Source organism: Gallinula chloropus, assembly GCF_964237585.1.
Source record: "Gallinula chloropus genome assembly, chromosome: 4".
In the NCBI taxonomy this organism is placed as follows: domain Eukaryota; kingdom Metazoa; phylum Chordata; class Aves; order Gruiformes; family Rallidae; genus Gallinula; species Gallinula chloropus.
In genome coordinates this window covers 88,056,309-88,076,365 of record NC_140088.1, presented here as the reverse complement: position 1 = coordinate 88,076,365, position 20,057 = coordinate 88,056,309, and the positions used below count along the sequence as shown (strand labels likewise).

General features: G+C 50.7%; 1 protein-coding gene across 1 annotated transcript; it reads right to left on the bottom strand.

Moving 5' to 3' along the window:
- Positions 1-13,544: 13,544 nt before the first annotated feature.
- CD8B (CD8 subunit beta) lies at positions 13,545-18,971 on the bottom strand (the record flags this gene model as incomplete). Its single annotated transcript, XM_084263675.1, has 5 exons — positions 13,545-13,585; positions 13,703-13,792; positions 14,243-14,338; positions 16,071-16,430; positions 18,926-18,971. The coding sequence occupies 5 exons, from the start codon at positions 18,969-18,971 to the stop codon at positions 13,545-13,547; spliced, it is 633 nt and encodes a 210-aa protein (XP_084119801.1).
- Positions 18,972-20,057: the final 1,086 nt, after the last annotated feature.

The following is a 20,057-nucleotide window of genomic DNA, read 5'->3' as shown; positions in this document are numbered from 1 at the left end:
TTGTGTGAGCTCCCCCCCTGCCCTTCCATGACTATCACAACTCAGGGTCAGGAAAGGTGTTTCAAAGGCATTTTAATAAGTACAACCCTCTGAGACCAAAGTAGGAAACCTGCTGGTTCCCATTGTGTGCTGTGGTTGGAATGGAAGTGAGCGTGCTGGCAAACGGAGACGGATGCTGACCCGACTGCAGAGCATGGATGCTGGCACTTGGTGCATGTTCTCAGACACCTGTTGAGGGATGTGCTGGGAGAACCTATATCATAGAATCATCCGGGTTGGAAAAGACCTTCAAGATCATCAAGTCCAAGTGCCCTACGTCACCAAACCACTAACCATTTCCCAAAGTGCCTTGTTGACACGTTTTTTAAACACTCCCAGGGACAGTGACTCCACCATCTCCTGTGCAGCCAGGATCATCCAGGAGGGGCTTTGCCTTTCTTAGCAGGGACATTGTATTTCTCCTGTCTCAAATTAATGGTAAATTTTATTATGAATGAATTCAGGGTTCCAAACTGGAGCCCAGAGGTTCCTCTCCTGGGTGTAGGGATGTCCTTGATCTTGGTCCTTGTAGCTCTCAGTTTGAGTTGGTTTCACAGAGTCACAGAATCCCAGGGGTTGGAAGGGACCTCCAGAGCCCATGGGGTCCAACCCCCTGCCAAAGCAGCTCCCCAGCTCATATTGCACAGGGCGGCGTCCAGACGGGGCTGGAATCTCTCCAGAGATGGAGACTCCACACCCCCTGGGCAGCCTGTCCCAGGGCTCTGGCACCCTCACTGGAGAAAAGTTCTTCCCCATGTTGGTGTGGAACTCCCTGTGCTCCAACTTGCAGCCATTGCCCCTTGTCCTGTCCCCACAGACACTGAAAAGGGGCTGCCCATTTCCCCTGCATCCCATCCTTCAGATATTGATAAACATTAATCAGGTCCCCCCTTAGTCTCCTTCTCTCCAGGCTGAACAGCCCCAGCTCACTCAGCCTTTCCTCACAGGGGAGATGCTCCAGGCCCTTCAGCATCTCCGTAGCCTCCTCTGGACTCTCTCCAGGAGATCCCTGTCTGTTTGATCCCAGGGAGCCCAGAACTGGACACAACACTCCAGGTGGGGCCTGCCCAGGGCAGAGCAGAGGGAGAGGATCCCCTCCTGTGACTTGCTGGCCACACTCCTCTTGATGCAGCCCCATGCAAGGCCACCATTTCCTGTGTCATGTTCAGACCTCAGGCTCTGTGCCACCATTCAGAGGTCTTCTTTTCCCCTTGGCACTTTTATTTGCTGAAGTGCTTTGTGATTTCCCACTACATGAAGGACACCATCACCCTCTGTCTCTGCTGATGCTGGACAAGGAGATGGCTTTGGGGTGGAGGGGGGGTCTATCCCTTTTTTGCTGCCTGCAATAAACTGCTAATTAATATATCCTTTTAAGGCAAGACAAAAGCTTTCTGTCAGGAAAAAGATACAGCTCTAAGTGGGCTGTTGTGCATCTCTTCAGTGTGGACACCCTTCATGGCCAGAGAGGGCACTGGGGAAGCGTAAAGATAAACCTCAGTTGTAAGGTGGGAGTTCACCAGAACCTGAGCCCTGCCATCTTAGCTACACCTGAAATGAACCTTATTGGGTAAGTTTGGGAGAAAAAAGAAATTACCTCCTGCTGTGCAACCAACCTGGCTGGTCTCCTGACCTCTCTTACACGATGCTCTGTGGAACTAACTGGTTGGTTGTTTTTTTTTCTTCCTCAGTTGTATCATCACAGTGACACTACAATAAAAATTACTGGTAAGACGTGTTATTAATTGCACTGGTTTGACTAGCAAATGTCATCTGACTGTGACAAGTTTACTGCAAAATATCATCATGGAACAAACTGCTAAACCAGAGTACAGTGGAGGGGATTTGGACTAGATGGCCTTTCGAGGTCCTTTCCAACCCCTAACATTCTGTGATGATGCTGTGATTTCTTAATTAGTCTCATCAACCACCTACTCCTCCTAGTTTTGGAGTAGGTCACCAGTGTAGAACATACACTTGTTGATCTAAATCATTTCCACAAGTGTTGATTTTAAATTAGAGCTTTTCCTGGAGGTCCTGGAGCTTTTTCTAATCAAATAATTGCCACTGCAACTGGTTTAGCTGCTTCAGTGTGCAAAACAGAAACAGCTTTGTGCCAGGCACTACCTCAACACTGAAGCCAGAAGATGATTAGCTCCAGCTAATTGAATATTTAGGACATGTGAGGTGAGCACACAGGGAAGGGGTGGTTTTGTTGGATCACATGCAGGTGTCTCCATCAGAGCTACACTTCTCCAGTGGCTGGTAGACACAAAAGTAGCACTGAAATGACCGTGGTTTACCAGGTCCCTTGTTTCCATTGTCCATGGTGTCTCCTTACAGAGCTTCAGAAGGGTTTCCCATTGCTGGGCGATGGTGCAACGCTGCTGCTGCTGAGGAGGAGGTGCTGCTTGATCCCTACAAGTGATGCCATCCCAATGATGGTAACTCAGGGCATGACACCAGACTGAGTTTGCTGATTCCTCCTGTTGGTAACAGAGTCACAGAATCACACAAGGCTGGAAAAGACCTTTAAGATCATCAAGTCCAACCATTCCCATCCCAGGCTAAACCAGATCCCTGAGCACCTCATCTACCCTTTTTTAAACACACCCAGGGAAGGTGACTCAGCCCCTCCCTGGGCAGCCTGTGCCACAGCCCCACAACTCTGCCAGGGAAGAACTTTTCCCTCCCATCTGCTCTGCCCCTGCCCTGGCCCAGCTTGAGCCCATTGCCCCTTGTCCCATCAACCTCTGAAGGATCCCTTTTGTGAGTAGGAATGGAAACTTCTATTGAAGGTCTCAGAGTTCAGTCTCAAATCACAAAGTTCTGTTTCAAACAGAGGCACAAGACACACTTTTCCGGTGTGAAGTGAAACTGTGGCTGCTGAGCAGGTCGCTGCCCCCCTTTCCTTTGCAAAGCTGCAGCGCTGAAGCTTAGAGGGGTTTAGAGAATGTCAAGTGCAACTGTCACACACACACACACACAGCAGGTCCTACCTCGCTATCTTTCCACTGCAGCTGCATGTTTCCTCTTCAGTGGCCAATACTGTGTGCTCTCCTCTCTGTACTCGCAGGGTAAACATCACATACCTTAAAATACAAGAGGCAAACCACAGAGACTTGCTGTGCTCTCACTTCTCCACGGTGAGGAGAGACAGCCCCATCCCTGGGCTGAGAGATCTCCATAACCTCCTTGCTCATTGATACCTCAGCAGAGAGTTTGAGAAGAGAAAACAGGGTGGTGTTGAGGGTCTCCCTTGCACGCTCTCTCCTTGATGCTGGTTTGTGCAGGCTTGTTGGTGAATCACCAGTCTGTAATGGCATCTTTTGGGGACTGGTGACAATTTACTGGTGCCACAGCTGGAGTTGGCAGTAGACAGGTTGGTTTAGGTTGGTTGGGGTGGGGTTTTTTGCAGCATCCATCTCCTAAATACCTCAGAGACTTTGTCCAGTGTTTTCTAGCACTGAAAATGGGCTCCTTAGGAAAAGGAAAATCATCTGGATAGCTCCAGTGTATTACTTACTTTTCTGAAGAGCAGCTCCAATCATCTTTAATTGGCCAACTCAGCTCATTATCTCACTTCCAATTCCTGCAATCAAATTTCTGCTGGGTTTGAGGCACTGTGTGGCAGTTGTCCTCCTAGTTCAGCCCCCTTACAGGGCTCTCATACCCTAGGAGCTGACTTCTGTCTCCATCAGTCTTTTCCTGTCCAGTCTGCACATTGACCTTCCTCCCAGAAGACAGGCAGGTAAGTGTGGTGGAGACACCCCAGGGAATCTCTGGGCACATCTGTGTGGTGCAGGGGGACGTTCCCAGAGCAGGGTGTTGCTGTGCCTCTTTGCTGTCAACATCTTTAAGAAGGAACTTTAATTTCCACAGATGGTTACAGCAAGTCAGATACCAGTGTTCCCAGTTCTGATTATCCTGCAGACAGTGCTGGCTGTCTGGAAACCTGTGGCTTGCATGAGTTTACTTGCTTCATCTCTTTTGTGGTCCTTTTAGTTGCTTGGCTTGTTATTTCTTCCCAGTTTTGCATTTTCTTAGAAAAAACAAAGCAAAACACAACACAACCCTTGCTGTAGGCTTAGACCTGTAAGCCAGAACCCTAAGCCACAGTACCTTGGGCAAAAAGAAGCAGAGAGGAGGGGAGATGGCTGCATCAAAAAGCAAGTTTGATGCTCTCCCACCATCAGCAAAGCAAACTGGATTTTGTGTTAAGAGTTTCTCTTGTAACAGCCTGATCCCCACCATTGCTGTGAGGAGAAGTTCTCCCATACCTGGAGGTGCTGCTCCCACCCTGCCTGTGAGTGTTGGGCTCAGCAGCCATGTGACAATTCATGTTTAAAACACACCTGGCAAACTGTTATGCAGGTTTATTTACTTGCATCTGTGTGTTATAAATAAAGAACTGCAGAAGGATCTTTCAGAGACTGGGTGATGCTGGGGCAGGTGAAATGTGGAGTGTGTGAACATGAAGTGAAGCACGGGAGGAAAACCAGTCCTGGCTTTCCTATAGAACAAGAGGCCAAATATTGCCATTCAGAGGTGAAAACTTGGGTTAAGGCAAGAACTGCCATGGAAATACCAATTCACTGCCCAGCAGGAAAGAAAATCAGATGTTAGCAGGTAGGGAAAACTTCTTCCTAGTATCTCATCTGAATGTCCCCTCCGTCAGCTCAAGCCCACCCCCTTGTCCTGTCACTCCCTGCCCTCCAGTCCCTCCCCAGCTTTCCTGTAGCCCCTTCAGGCAGTGGAAGGCTGCTCTAAGGGCTCCCCAGAGCCTTTTCTTCTCCAGGCTGAACAAGCCCAACTCTCTCAGCCTGTCTTTACAGCAGAGGTGCTCCAGCCCTCTGAGCATCCTCATGGCCTCCTCTAGATTCACTCCAAAATCACAGAGAAAGGAAGAGTTCTCTAGGTGTGTATACATTCAGCATATAGAAGACACATCCACATGAACTGCCTGTGGCTTTCCAACCTGTGTCTCCAGATGTATGAGCTGGGAGATGATGGGTGGGAGATGTTTTGAGCTTCATGTGACTCCAGTCCTTCAGAGCAGTAGCGTCCAGCCTTGCAGGCCCTGTGTCTGCGTCCCTGTCTGCTCGTGGTGGGACAGGACTTGTTCCAGAGCCCTTTGGGACCCTCCCTTCCTCACTTCACAGCCATGAATGGCACAGAGAAGGCAGAAAGGGCTGTATCACCAGCTTGCCCACCCATAAGTGACACCACTGAGGGTACCATGGCCATCTTCAGTGCATCACACCCCTTCATCCCTCCAGCAGGGACTGTTGGAGTAATTCTGTGGTTACTTGAGACCTCGAGCATGACACCTTTGATGCTGGGAGAAGGCAGGTGAGTTTTTCCTTTCTCTGTTTTACAGCCCAGGACACCAGGATGCCTCTTGGAAGAGGGGTGATGGCCAGGAAAGATGCCTGACCCTTGCCCAGTAGCTCAGTTTGTGTCTCAGCCTCAGGGAGGTGAGAAAGGACCTGGGTTCAGTGACCAGGGGAATTTGCATGGCAGCAGCTGTGTTCCCCTGGCACCTCCTCAGGGGTGGCAGCTTGGGCTCTGCACGACAGGACATGACCCACATTCCTAAATTACATCAAAATGATCCCAGCTATGGTACCAGTGGGGGAGTCAGACTAAAACAACCCGAAGGATGGTGTCTGTTCTCCTGGTGCCTGTCCCCCTGCTGCTCTCACTCGTTTGCCCCTGCATCGAGATGAGTTCAGACATGTATGTTAATACCAGGGGTGTCCTTTGCAGCTCCCTGCTCCGGGCAGGACTGGACAGCCCCAGCTTCCAGGAATATTTTGTCCCTTTATTTTTTTTTAATAGACTGATAGGAAATATCCCAATTTGATTTTTTTTTGCATTTTTTGCATTTGGTGCTGATGCCACAGCTCCCTCACACATCAACCACCTCATGCTTGTCCTGGACAGTGATTGTGCCTTGGGTTTTGCTGAGGAACAGCGGTGTTTCTGCCTGTGACCCTGCCTGCAAGCCAGCTGTAGTGCCTACAGTGATCCAGCATCCCTTCACGTGGTGGTACCCCAAGAGATGTCAGATATGGTGGGACTCAGCTGTGGTTTCTGCCATGGGCCTTGCCGCAGCATGGAAAGAAGAGAGCTCCATCAGAAGAGGGGGTGGCCAGCAGGGACAGGGAGGGGATTGTCCCTCTCTGCTCTGCCCTCATGAGGCCCCAGCTGGAGTCCTGTGTCCAGAGCTGGGGCCACAGGACAAGGAAGATGTGGGGCTGTTGGAGAGGGGTCAGAGGAGCCACGGAGATGATCAGAGGGCTGGAGCAGCTCCCCTGTGGAGAGAGGCTGAGGGAGCTGGGCTGGTTCAGCCTGGAGAAGAGAAGGCTGTGGGGGGACCTCATTGCAGCCTTCCAGTCCCTGAAGGGAGCAGAGGAACAGGAGGGGAATCAGCTTGTTCAAAGGGCAGAGACTGGCAGGACAAGGGGGATGGATTAAAGCTAAAGGAAGGAAGGTTTAAATTAGATATTAGGGGGAAGCTCTTTCCAGAGAGAGTGGTGAGGGGCTGGAACAGGCTGCCCAGAGAGGGGGTGGGTGCCCCGTCCCTGGGGGTGTTCAAGGCCAGGTTGGCTGGGGCCCTGGGCAACCTTGTGTAGCTCCAGGCCTGGAGGTTGGTGTCCCTGCCTGTGGCAGGGGGTTGGAGCTCTGTGATCCTTGGGGTCCCTTCTAACCCATGCCATTCCATAATCAATCTATAAAGAGCAGTGTGCAGGCAGCTCCCCTGCCAGTCCCCAGAGGCAGCTGCCTGGCACCTGGGGTTTGTGCTGTGCTTCACGCCGCCGGCGCGGCCTGCAGCCCCAGCCCTCCGTGCTGGGAGGGAGCAACAGGAAACGTGGTGGGCGAGATGACACAAGTAGCTCTGGGGACAGAGATGTCTCTTAAGCCACAACCCTCCTCCCTGCTCAGCCCTGTGGGGAGGGAGGTTGCTTGTAACCCCGTGTTTTGGTCCTCAACCTCCTGTCTGGATGTTTTAACCACGAGAGGCGAAGAGGAGCATCAAAAACAACAGGGCTGGGTAAGGCTTGCTCCATGGTGCTGGCAGTGAGGAGGAAGGTGTGGGATGGGGCACGGGGCTGGCTGCAGCAGCAGGGGCTGGATGCCTGGTACCTGCTTGTGGGCTCAGCGCTTCCCTTTGGAAGCATCCATCGCCCACTGTGCTCTGCACGGGGAGATTGGGTGGGTTGTGGCATTCCCAGGCAGAGCCCAGGGCTTTGAGAAACACAGCACTGGAAGCACTCGCTTACCTGCAGTGCCCCATGGCTTCTGCAGAGTGGTGGATGCTGCTGCAAAACACAGAGGCTTAATACAGTTTGGGCTGAAGGAAATTTAACCCTTACCACCCCCAAAAAAAAAACCCCAAGGAGACAAGCTCATGGGCTGCCTGAGGGCTCCTGACCCCTTCAAGGAGTTTTTCAGAGAGCAGGTTTTGCCATTTGGGCAGATTTCCTTCTCATATAGGCTGCCAGCAGCATGAGCAACTCGTGTTGGAGTTTTGGGGGTTTTTATGTTAAATGAGTTAAACCAGCTGTTTGTGTGAGGTCCCCACTGGGATGTTGTACCTGCTATGGAAAAAATTCCCCTCTCATCCATCACTGGGATTTTTTTGGAGGGATTCACATCTGAGTTTAATTTGTTAACTGGATCAGAAAGTGCAGATAGTAAGAAGGATATTCCCCTGATTCAACGTGTGATGCAGCTCCCTTCATAGGCTTGGATAACTTGAAGTCTAACCCTGAAATCTTACCTTAGCCAATAAACCACATGGTTATGGGAGGACTATTAAACCTCCCATCCTCTGGCAAATATATAAAGCATGGGGAGAGTTTTGTGTCATGGGAAATCCACTTTTTAAAAGGATAGACACTGGCAGGACAAGGGGGATGGATTGAAGCTAAAGGAGGGAAGGTTTAAATTAGATATTAGGGGGAAGTTCTTTCCAGAGAGAGTGGTGAGGGGCTGGAACAGGCTGCCCAGAGAGGGGGTGGATGCCCCATCCCTGGGGGTGTTCAAGGCCAGGTTGGCTGGGGCCCTGGGCAACCTTGTGTAGCTCCAGGCCTGGAGGTTGGTGTCCCTGCCTGTGGCAGGGGGGTTGGAGCTCTGTGATCCTTGGGGTCCCTTCCAGCCCAGACCAGTCTGGGATTCTGTGATTCTATGAGAGCAGTACTGGTGTATTAACTAAAGGTAAGGATGTTTTTCTATAGCAAGGTGGTAGTAAAGCAAAATACATACCTTATACAAATTTACTTATAACTCAACCTGTCTTCCAGTTACCTGAATACTTAAATAGCAAATATTTGTGTATCATTCCATGGAAGCTGCAGATCTCACCCTGAGTGCAAATGCACACAAATGGGGGTTTACTGCAGCAAATAGTAGTTAATTTGTTAACCAGGAATAACATTGTATAAAAAATATATTAACATCAAAGGAACAATTTCTGGTTTATATAGATCAGAAATTCAATATAGTGTGATTTCTGGCATATTGAATGAAATACAATGAGATATACAGGCAGGAAATACTTACACTGCCTGAAGGGAGTTTTTTTGTTCCCCAGCATTTTTTTTCTGTGTGTATCTGTTAATCTATATAACTGTCACTAAATATGTAATAGCACATATATAACTATATATGTATGATATATCTAAAACATCTATAATATGGCTATATATATACTTAAGTGTAATAGATATTATGTGAGTTACAACTAGATTGAATATATTACATATATCTTACTGTAATATGCAGCATATAAATTCTAACTATATATAATTATAGCTATAAAATTGTCACTATGAATAACTGGCATGGGGAAATGTCTGTGCACTAACAAGATTCAGGAGAAACAAGTAAAAATTGGGTTTGTTTTCTTTTTCTTTCCAGCTTCTGGGATGTATCTGATTTTTCTACGGTGGCAGAAAAAGACATTTAGAGATTCCCCTGTACCAAGTCTGGTCTGGATGCCCAGATGTCCTGCTGTGAATCCACTTTTCCTGCCAGGAGGAGGAGGAGATATTTAATAAACAGCCACTGTGCCCGTTCTGGCCAAGGCAAAACTGGCTGGGGATAAATGTCTTTATGACTCTGCAAAGTTCTTTTACACGTCTGGGAGTTCTAAAATCAGATGTAACTTCTCATCTCCTGTCACTAGCCTGTTTGCAGGGAATGTTTTCAACTGCACCCAGTTTGTATTTGCTTGTTTGGATGATACACAGAAAGGAGCAGGCTGAATAAAAGGGTAAAGGAAGAAACATCAGGCACTGCCAATATCAGGTCAGCAGCTGAGATGTCCTGGAAATGCAAATTGGTTTAAATCCATTTACAGAGGTTTTATGAAACGCTGCAGAGTATTTGCAGCAGTGCCTGTGGTTCAGCTCTGGGCTCTGTCCCTTGAATACTTTAAAGCCTTCAAGACATGCAGGCACTACTTATTGAGAGACCAGCTGCAGCATTTCTGCACAGTATAGAATTTAGAATACATAAATAGAGGAATAATACTAATAACAGCAATAACAATAATTATGTATTATGGCAACATGTAATTTTGCCATCTCTGACAGTTCCTTGCCTGAGGTTTTTGCAGGGTGGACCCAACAGAAGTTACACTTTGTACTTACACCCACACAGCTGCAAAACCCTCCTTGTCCTACCCAGAGACCTTTTGTCTCACTTCAAGATTTTGTGGCATCTCCTCCTGCCATTTAAGGCAACCCCATGTATTCATGGCTCATGTGAGGGTTGGGGGTTATATGTAAAATCCCATCCCTTCTGGGTGCAGATCTGCCTTGCTGTGGGCAGTAGTGTGACAGAGGGAGAGAGGGGAAGTCTGGTCCATCCTCAGAAGGAAAGCAGGAATAAATTAGGGATGTTCACTTGCCAGGAGATCACAGCAGGGGTGATGTTGCTGTTACCTGTCTCTCTCCCCCAGGTCCAGGTGCTGTGCTAACAGCAGAGATGCACAGAAATATTTTCCCATTAATTTCCACCATCCCTTTTCCCCCCACACGGTGTCCCAGACCCTTGGCTGGTAATTCTAATCATGCTCACAGCACAGTGGTGAGGAGGGAAAGAAAACCAAAGCAGTTGCAGATATCATGGCCAGGCTCATTTTCTCAGATGCAAAAGCATCTTTTTATTAGTGCTTCTGGTTCTTTCTTACACATATGCTGGGAAAAACATCTGTGAAATGAGAGGTGATCTTTTTCCACTGGCTCTTGCAGTTGTAAGACCTCCTTCTAAGATCTCTCTGGGGCTTACTGTCTTAAAACAACTTACAGATAATTATAGGAATCACCACTTCTTTATTTTTTCCCCCACCATTTCCATTGCTGAACTGCCTAAACTTGTGTTCCCACAGGACACTTGCTGTACCCTCCTGCTTTCACTGCACGCAGCTGGTGAGGCTGGGGATTTTTTGATTTGGTTTATGAGGGGGTTTTTTTTCAGTTTACCAAGGAAAAATGAATCCAAATTGGGGAATTTAGGAGTTGAGCAAATTCTTTGCTGCCTTGGGCAGAGCCAAGGGGTAATCCCCAGCCTTTGAAGGGGTATTATTACAGTTGTGATAATCTGGCAGCTGAAGTCTATCAAGGCAAGATGATGCTGCCCTGGGTGGTTTCAGCAAGGGTTGGACACTGGGGATGGCTTGAACGTGGGGATGGAGGAGGAATGGACCAGGCAGGGCTATCCCTGAGGCTGCTCACCTTCCTGTGGGAGAGGAAAATTGGGCTGTTGCAGCCCAATTTGTGCTGCCCAGACCCATCCCCTGGCTGCTTGGCCGTGGGAGTGCTGGCCAAGAGGTGAAGCAGATACAGACAGTGAGGTCAGGGCGACTCAAACATGGGAAACAGAGCTGGGATTTCAAAAGTGGCAGCAGCAGAGGGGAAAACCCCAGTTTTTGCAAGAATCAAGCTTTGCCCACAGGAAGTTTCAAAGGGGTTTCCTTATAGCTGGCCTGTAAAAATGTTTATCATAAAAATCATCTGCTGTGGGTGAAGCTCTGTGCACTGGGTGTTCACAGGGTAGGTCGGTGGTGGGTTTGACTCACTTGAGCTCTCACAGAGGCTAAAATGTGCTGCTGCTGTGATGTGTTGGAAGCAGAGATGCTCAGCGGCTCCTGCCTGCAGCATCTCTGGTGGGATGGGGTGAGGGGCCAGTGACCTCTGTGGCCAGGAGCTGGGTGGCCAGAAAGCCTGGCTGAGCAGCACAGCCTGGGAAAGCTGGCTCAGCAGGGTCCCCTGCAGCATTTACAGGAGAGACCCATTGCAAACAGCACCCATGGCCAGGTCTGAGACCAAGTCCTCCGGAAAGGTCTGTATTAAAGCTGAGAGGGGCAGGTCCCCGTGGCTGAGACAAGAGGGAGGGCAAGGCCAGAGCGATGCTGCTGTGCCACTGTGATGCTTTTCCACCCACACAGGCTCCTTCCACACCTGCGTTTGCCCCAGTGACTCCGGAGCCACTTCAGCCTTTGGTTTGTGGGCAGGACACATGCAGAGGGCAGGACAGGAGATTCCAGCTGCTTCCCCAGCAGCGGGAACAGCTGCTGCCCTTCCCACCCACGCCAGGGTCAGGAGGTGTCTGGACCACCTTCCCCTCGCACTCACGGTGCCCGATACAGCCTTGTGCTGCTGCCTGTAGCTCGGCAGAGACACGGGGCTGGGAGCAGCCACGAGTCAGTGCCTGCACCCTGCGCTCGGCGAGATGCCCAATTTCCAGCCCTGTGCCAGCCCTGCAGCTCTGGGCAGGGGCTGAGCCTTGTTAACATCCCTGGGGAGACCCACCCGGCTTCTGCAGTCACTTGGGGCTCAGCACGCTCGGGGCTCAGTGCACTTGGGGCTCAGCACACTCGGGCATTTCTCAGGGTTCAGCACACTCAGGGCTCAGCACACACAGGCATCACTTGGGGCTCAGCACACTCGTCTCAGCACACACAGGCATCACTTGGGGGGCTCAGCACCCTTGGGGCTCAGCACACACAGGCATCACTTGGGGCTCAGCACACGTCTCAGCACACACAGGCATCACTTGGGGGGGCTCAGCACACTCGGGGCTCAGTGCACTTGGGGCTCAGCACACACAGGCAACACTTGGGGGGCTCAGCACACACAGGGCTCAGTGCACTTGGGGCTCAGCACACTCGTCTCGGCACGCATGGGCATTTCTCAGGGTTCAGCACACTTGGGGCTCAGCACACACAGGCATCACTTGGGGCTCAGCACACTCGGGGCTCAGTGCACTTGGGGCTCAGCTCACACAGACACTGCTCAGGGCTCTGCAAGCTTGGGGATCGGCACACACAGACATCACTTGGGGCTCAGCACGCTTTGGGCTCAGCACAGACATCACTTGGGGCTCACTGCACTTGGAGCTCGGCACACACAGGCATCACTCAGGGCTCAGCACACTTGGGGCTCAGCACACACAGGCATCACTCAGGGCTCAGCACACTTGGGGCTCAGCACGCTCAGGGCTCAGCACAGACATGACTTGGGGCTCACTGCACTTGGGGCTCGGCACACACAGACATGACTCAGGGCTCAGCACACTCAGGGCTCAGCACACTCAGACATCACTTGGGGCTCATTGCACTTGGGGCTCAGCAGGCCGGCATTGCTCTGGTCTGGACACACACAGGCATTGCTCAGGGCAGCTCTTGCTGGCTGAGCCATGCTGCTGGGCTCAGGGCCAGCTCCTGGCTGCCCCCTTTGTTCTCAGAGGCCGTGGTGGCCTTCAGGCTGCACCAGGTGTTAGGCCTTGGGTACATCACATTGTTTGGCTTTACACTCCCACTTGGCAGTTTGCAATCTCCTGTGGGACAAGGTGCCCTCCGAGACTTGCCTCCCCCCGTCCCCCCTCCCCACGAGCTGTTCTGCTTTAACTCTTGCTTAGGCAGAGGCCATAGTTCCTTGCTTGCCTCACAGCCATTTCCCACACTGACCCCAGTGACGAGACATCAGCCTGCAAAGCAAAGCTACTGAGTGATATATTCACTGTCTCTAATGACTGTGCCTGCACAGGGCCTTTACAAGCTGTGCAGTGACCTGTCCCTGCTGTCATAGGGTGCCTTTCTGTTTGGAGAGTCTTACCAACCAGCGTTAGTGAGAACGAAGGGAAAGCTCCATGATGACATCCCATGGGCAAAGAAATAGGCTCTCTGAGCATCTTTCCAGCCCATCTGAATCCTCTGGGTACACCAGTCCCAGTGCCCCCAGTGCAGAGCCAGCCATGCCACTCAGCCTTTGAGGCCCTGGCCCTGTGAGACATGCTCAGCACGCTGCAGGATCCGGCCCGTTCAGTGACCAGCTGCCAGGTTAAAATCATGGTCTGTCACAGGAAAGAAACGTCTGTCTTGCAGTGCAAGGCCATGTCTGCCCCTGGGCTGCATCCAGGCAGAGCTCAGCACCAGGCAGGGGAGGGTCTGTAGCTTCTCCTTCCCTGCCTGAGGTGGGGGGAGCCGCTGGGATTTACTGCCTGTGGACACGAAGCCAGAGCCTCCGACGCAGACCTGGGGAGAGATGGTATCCATCAACCCTGGGACTTCCTCCTAGCTCCCCATCCCACTCCTGGGCTGTTCCAGGGCCTGACAACCCTCATTGTTCCCCCGGGGGTTCAGGATGCTTACGGTGGAAGCGGTAGGTGGTGGGGACCAGGCTCAGCAGGAGGACCAGGAAGCTGGCGGCCAGGGGAACCCAGACCACGGGGCTGCAGGCACCTGGAGAACAGAAGGGGACATGGTGTGGATCTGCTTTGGGAGATGAAAGGTGGGGAAAGGGATAAAAGCAAGGCAGGACCTCAGAGCAGGGGTGGTGGGATGGGTGTAAGACATGCCTATCACCCAGGGGAATGCCTTGGAGGGGAATAACACCCCAAAGGCATTGCAGGGAACTTAGCTATGAGCCATGACAACCTTTTTCCTGGTGTCCTCAGGGGCTGCACACCCAAGGGACACCAGAACCTAGGCAGAGCTAAAAGGAAATACATCCTGGACTCTGGCCTAAAGGCAGAGGTCGGGTCCAAACAGTGTGGTGAGTCTAGGTGGACCCAGGTACCCATCCCTGCAGGGTCATGTTGAAGTTGCCCCCATCCCAGGCCAAACTCCAGCTGAACTGTGGAGGTCCTCAGAAGCTCAGCAAACCCCTTGCAAGCCAGCCCAGTTCTGTACCTTTCTTGCTGGCAGGTTTACTTTTGGTTATGTACCGCACCGGCTTTTTGGAGAGCGGGGCCTGAGTGGTCTTCAGAGGCTGAGGCAGAACGTCAACTGGTGGATAAGGAGGGGAAGAGGAAGGTTAATGTGGCACTAAGTACAGTGGGGATCTCAAATAGCAGGCAGGAAGGGCTGAAAATTTTATCTTTTAAAACCAGCCCCATCTGGGGACCCCCAAAAAGAGCTGAGGAGGGTGCAGGAGCTGGACCTGAACTTCTTGGTGGCCACAGAAGTTACCAAGTGCTTGAAAAAGCACTAACAGAACAGTGTTCCAGGCAACAGGGGCAGACAGTTAAGGAAGAGATGAAAACAGCTTTCTGGAGCTACATTTACTGCCAGGAGCCATCTCATCGGTTTCAGTAGCTCGGGGGGGGGTGGGGTGGGGTGGAGGGGGTTAGGGGATCCCAGCATCTTTCCTTTCCTGCATTCAGGGTGCTCTAGTCTTTGCTCAAAACTGGAATTTCATTTTTCTCCTGAGAAAGTGAGGGCAGGGTTTATTAGGCTGTAGCTGAAGTAGAATGGAGCACATTATAGTTACAGTATCTCTCTGTAAAGTTGGTCAGGAAAACGTCCCAGCGATGGCATCAAACAGCTGTGTGTCTGACTGCTCAAACTCCACTTATTTAAAATTTCCAGTGACTCAAAACTATTTCTTTCTGCTTCCATCCAGGACTGAATTTCCTATGGAAAGCACTGTTCTTTTACCTGGATGGCTGGTATTGATCTGGAAAACTTCTCCTTTGCATTATTATAATGGACTTAAAGAAGATGAACTTTAAGACAATTTGTTTTATCATGTGTACTAAAGGGGGAAAAAAATACCCATCAAAGCCTGAGTCCTCCCTGAGCACCTGTTTTGATTAGACTGTCCTTGATCATGCTGAATTTCAGCCCTGTTTTTCAGGGTTCTCTTTGCACACAGATATGTGCCTGGCTGATAAAGAAACAGCTCTGCTTTATCTCAAACCAGCTTGTCTTTGAGCCAGCAAGAATCCAAAAGGTATTTCTCAGCCAGCTCAAGGTGCAGGGCTTGTTTGCAAAAAAGAAACTGGGAAAGCTGGGGCTAATTCAGAGTCAGCAGCCATAGCTGCATCTTGGTTAAATAAGTAATTTGTCTCCCTAAAAACCTGCAAAGAAAGGGGTGAATCCAACCTCAAACACCTCAAGTTCTTCTACACCACCTCCTACTCGGTGGTCAAGAGGAAAATGGGCTGAAAAGAGCTGTTTTATGCCCCAGGGTCTGTAAAGCATCGTTCCCCTGATGCCACTTGCAGGTTTCTGGCACTGGGAATAAATCCCAGTTCAGGCCTTTGAGTGAAACCTGCAGTCAGACCCATGCCAGCAGCGATGCCAGGGGTGATGTCCTCGGGTCTTGAAGCTGCTGCTCTTGTCACTTGGAGGAAGGGTGAGGAGGAACTGGGGCACCAGAGGACCCGGGAGCTGAGCAGGTCACACATCCAGCCTCTCATCTGAAGTCCCACAGGGCACAGGAAAAACACAGGCCATGGGGTACAGAGGCTGAGCACACTCCTGTGGAAACCCTAAAACACTCACACAGAGTTCAAGGCACCACCACAGCAAGGCAACTGCTGGTGGCAAAAGGGCTGTTGTGTGCAGCCCACCTAACACACAGCTGTTTGCTGTGCTGTCTGATGTGTCTGGTCTCATAAAAACCCCAGACCCCCAATCTTGCATCTCAAAGTTGGGATGGGTCTACCAACAGTCATTACCCCTTACCTAGGGGACCTCATCACAGTCCTGGGGTGTGTGGGGGGGTGATGCTTACCTACACCAAGCTGTGTCCCCGTGCCCAGGAGGAGCTGGAAGGACTCAGAAATGGAGCAGTAATAGGTGCCATTGTCTGAGGGCTGGAGCTGGCTGATGTGCAGGCTGTAGGAGGTGTAGGAACTTGCCCTCTGGACACTGAACTTGTCCTGCCTGATGTTTGTGCCGTATGTGACTTTGCCCAGCTGGTTGTAAAACACCAAGAACTCGAAGTTTTGCCTCTCCTGGCTCCAGCGGTACCAGTACAGCCCAGTATGCTCCTTTGTGAGCTTCTTCAGGTCACAGATGATTTCTGTTTTATTGTTGGTTTGGGCTAAAATACGCTCTGGCATCTGGGACAAATGGAGTTGTGTACAGAAACCTAAGTAAGGAGAGAAATGCAGAGTTGTTATTTTACTTTCATTACTTTGCTTCCTTGCTGAGTACAGGTTTTCTTTGTGGGCTGAATGAGATTAAGTAGTCTCAGACCAAGGGATCACAGGAGAGAAAAACAGGAGCATCTTCATCAGGAACCTCAGCCCATATTCCCTCAGAGGCCCTTTCTGGTTCCCCAGCTAGTTTTTTGGTGGAGCCTCCTTGTACAGGCAGATTTTTGTCCTGTAAACACCCAGCTAGGCAGGAGGCTCAGTGGCACGGAGAGGGATGATTTTGGGGGTGTTCTGGGGTCTCTGTACGTGCAGGGAAGGGTATTCCCACCTGCTCTTGTGGCAGCCCCTCTCCTGCCTTCTTTTCACTCCAATTTTTTGGAGAGGCTTCACCTCTCTTTCAACAGACTTATTTTTTTGAGCCCCTGAACTTATTTGCCAGACTTTTTCTTCTAACAAAAGCCCCAGCAGTAAACTGCAGGTCACATCTTAGGTGCAGAAAAGATGAATAAAGTAAGAAAAGATGAAAAAAAAGTATGAAAACCCTCTCAAAATGAGCCTGTTTTTTTTTTGATATTAGGTTTCAGACAATGTTATTGTTCTTTTAGAGGTTTTGAGGCCTGGGGAATGAGAGGGAGTGAGGGGCAGCGGTGGGGTTGAAAGCTTTGGCTTGCCATCTCATCCCCGTGTTTGGGCTTTTGTGGAAAATCGTCTGAGTTCGTGTTTATCCTGGGCAGACAGGAGCCATGTCTGTATGGAAGTCAGGATGTGTCCTTGGGGAGGGGATAGTAGGTGTCTTGTGATCCTTTCTGTTCGGCAAACAGCCCTACAAAGCTGCAGATATTCTGAGATCAAGTGAAAAACAGCCCTTTGAAGATAAAGGGCTCCCCCCTGTCTGCATCCCAGGTGTGTTCTACAGCCTGCAGAGGGGTCAGTGAAACACAGTTTCTGGATCTTTTAACCCATGAAACGGCCCTATTCCTTCAAAACCCCAAAGCCACTTGCAGGAGTTGCAAACAGCCTTAATGCAGCCCTGCAAACCCCATGGGAATGGGTTTGTGTGACCACAGGAACACCCCAAGTCACCCCCCGGCTCCTGGTGGGGACAAGCAGAGGAGAGGGCTCTGCTGACTGTCACAGGGCTCTGCTGACTGACACAGAGCTCTGCTGACTGTCACAGAGCTCTGCTGACTGACACAGAGCCCTGCTGACTGACACAGTGTCAGAGCTCTCCCCGGTCCCCGCGCCCATGACCCCGTCGCTGCAGCCCTGAGCCTGCCGTGCCAAAATTCAGGGGTTGCACAGCAGCCACAAGCATTTCACCACGTCCCCAGGTCTCCTTGTTCCTTAAATCCATCATCTCCAGAGTCTGGGGTGTGATCCTCTGAAACTTTGCTCTGGCAAACACCTGTGTGGGATTTTAGGGGGTGAAACGTGTGCGGCCGTGCGGCACGGTGGTTTCAGGGTCTTCTTGGCTCCCTGAGATCCATCTCTGCTGGGCATGGGAAACTTAACACCCCCCTCCATGAAACCCCTTTACTCAGGCTGTTGGGAGAGGTTAGGTGAATTAGAATGGATAGGAAGGGATCCTGGAAAATGCTGGGCTCTGCCCTGAGGCAGAGGTCAAGCTCCAGCAGGGTGAGCTGGGAGGGGAGCAGAGCAGAAAAGCTCATCCTCTGCCATACCCTCATCCCTCAAAACCTCCCTGTTCCCTTTCCCTGGTGTATATTCTCACAGGGCCACGTTCTCAGCCAGAGGAGCCTGCAGCACCTCAGAACCAGCCAGGCTGGGCAATGTCTGGGGGACCCTACAATATACATTACATGGGTGTTTTATGCTCTCAACAATTTCCACCTAAGAACTGATGGCACAATTTGTCCTGAAAAGTGTCATTCTCCCACCGTGCCATGACATGGACTGTAGATCTTTGGTCCAGGCTCCCTGCAACTGCAATAAGCTGAAGGCAGCACGGTTTTTACAACACACTTGCTGCCAGCTCTGCCCCTTGGGAAACATTCAGCCCTTGGGTAGATTTAGAAGAGAATTTGATGGGATTGATTTTGTCTTCTCGTTGCACACGCTGAGGAGAGAGGTGCTGCTTTAACTCCTCCATCAGCAGCTTCCCACCGTCCCTCTGCACTTAGTGGCAGTAAAAAACCTCTGAGGTGTCTGTAATTTTATATATTCCACTATAAATAGGATAGGACAGGATAATTTCACTTGGAAGGGCCCTACAATAATAACCTAGTCCAACTGCCTGGCTGCTTCAGGGTTGACCAACAACTCAAGCATGTTATTAACATCATTGTCCCAAATTGTGTGGTGATAGGTAATAATACCCTGCAGATCTACACTGTGCCTGGATATTTAAGCTTCCATCATCCAGATGCTGTGCAACACACATCCCCACGTGCTGGAGCAGGGTGGAGGAAAGGCTCCAACATGGATTTAGCTGCCCCCCCCGACCCCTTAGGAGATGCGTCCCTCTTACCTGGGATCTGCAGGCAGATGCAGAGATGGAGCCACGTTCGGGCCATGGTGGTGGAGTTGAGGACAGAGGGGTTTTGTGCCTGCTCCCCCTTTCTATCACGGTCCCTCCTTGGTGACAGGGATGGCTTCACACCAGTGGGTTCTTCCTACCTCTGCGCAGATGTCTCACCAGCCGCTGCCAAAGAGCATCTGCTGCGGTGGCGCCCGGAGCCACAGCCCAGCAGCTTCTTCTGCACCAAGCCCCCAAAACCAGGTGTGCTTCAAGGCAGCAGCCCCACAAGGGATCCCCTGAAATCCCCTTTAGGAAGAAGAAGGGAAAAGAAAACTCACTGCTTTTAAATTCTGGTTTCTCCACGTTTCATCACCTTGTTTTGCCTCCTTCTTTGGATCTAGCTCCATGCAACTAAAAAATGACACATGTAGGAGCTGGGCATTTTTTTTTTCTCCTCTGTTGAAATCCAAATGCATTCAAAAAAATCAGGTGAAGAGGTAGTTTGAGCTGTGGGCTTGTTTTCTTCAGCAGAATCTTTAGCAGGAGGTGTTTTTTTCTCTAGGCCTGGAAAATGGTGAAGACCAAACTAGCTCGCCATAAAGCAGAGGTGTGAGGCATCACAGAAAACTTTGAAGCCAAGAGCAAGAAACCTCAAACAACTCTAGTGGCTGAAAACCCACAAAAATAAGGAAATTCTGCTGGGGCTCCCCACCTCTCTGCTTTGTTAGCTCGTATGCAGAGATATTTAAATGATAAAGTATCAGGGTGGCTTTGAAATGTCTTCAGGAGGGAGAGATTTGAAGCACTTGGGGGTTAGGATTCAGAGAGTGAAATATGTGATGTGAAATTACAGGGGCGAGGTGGTGACAGCACCCTTTAATATTTCCATGTTTGGGGGGGGAAAGAAGGCAATGTTATTTATTCATTGCCCCCCTTGCCTGCCAAGCAGGTTTGGTTTTCTTTTTTTCCCCTACTTGTGCAGATGCTCGTGGTCCTCACAAAGCCTCAGCATCTCCCTGGGGCTGGCTCCCTGGTGAGGGGGGGGGGAATTCCTGGGGAAGGGTGGGTGTCTGATGTGGGGACAGTGGGAAATCTCATCCTGGGTTTGAGTCGGTGGGGGAATAGGGAAAATGATTTTTGC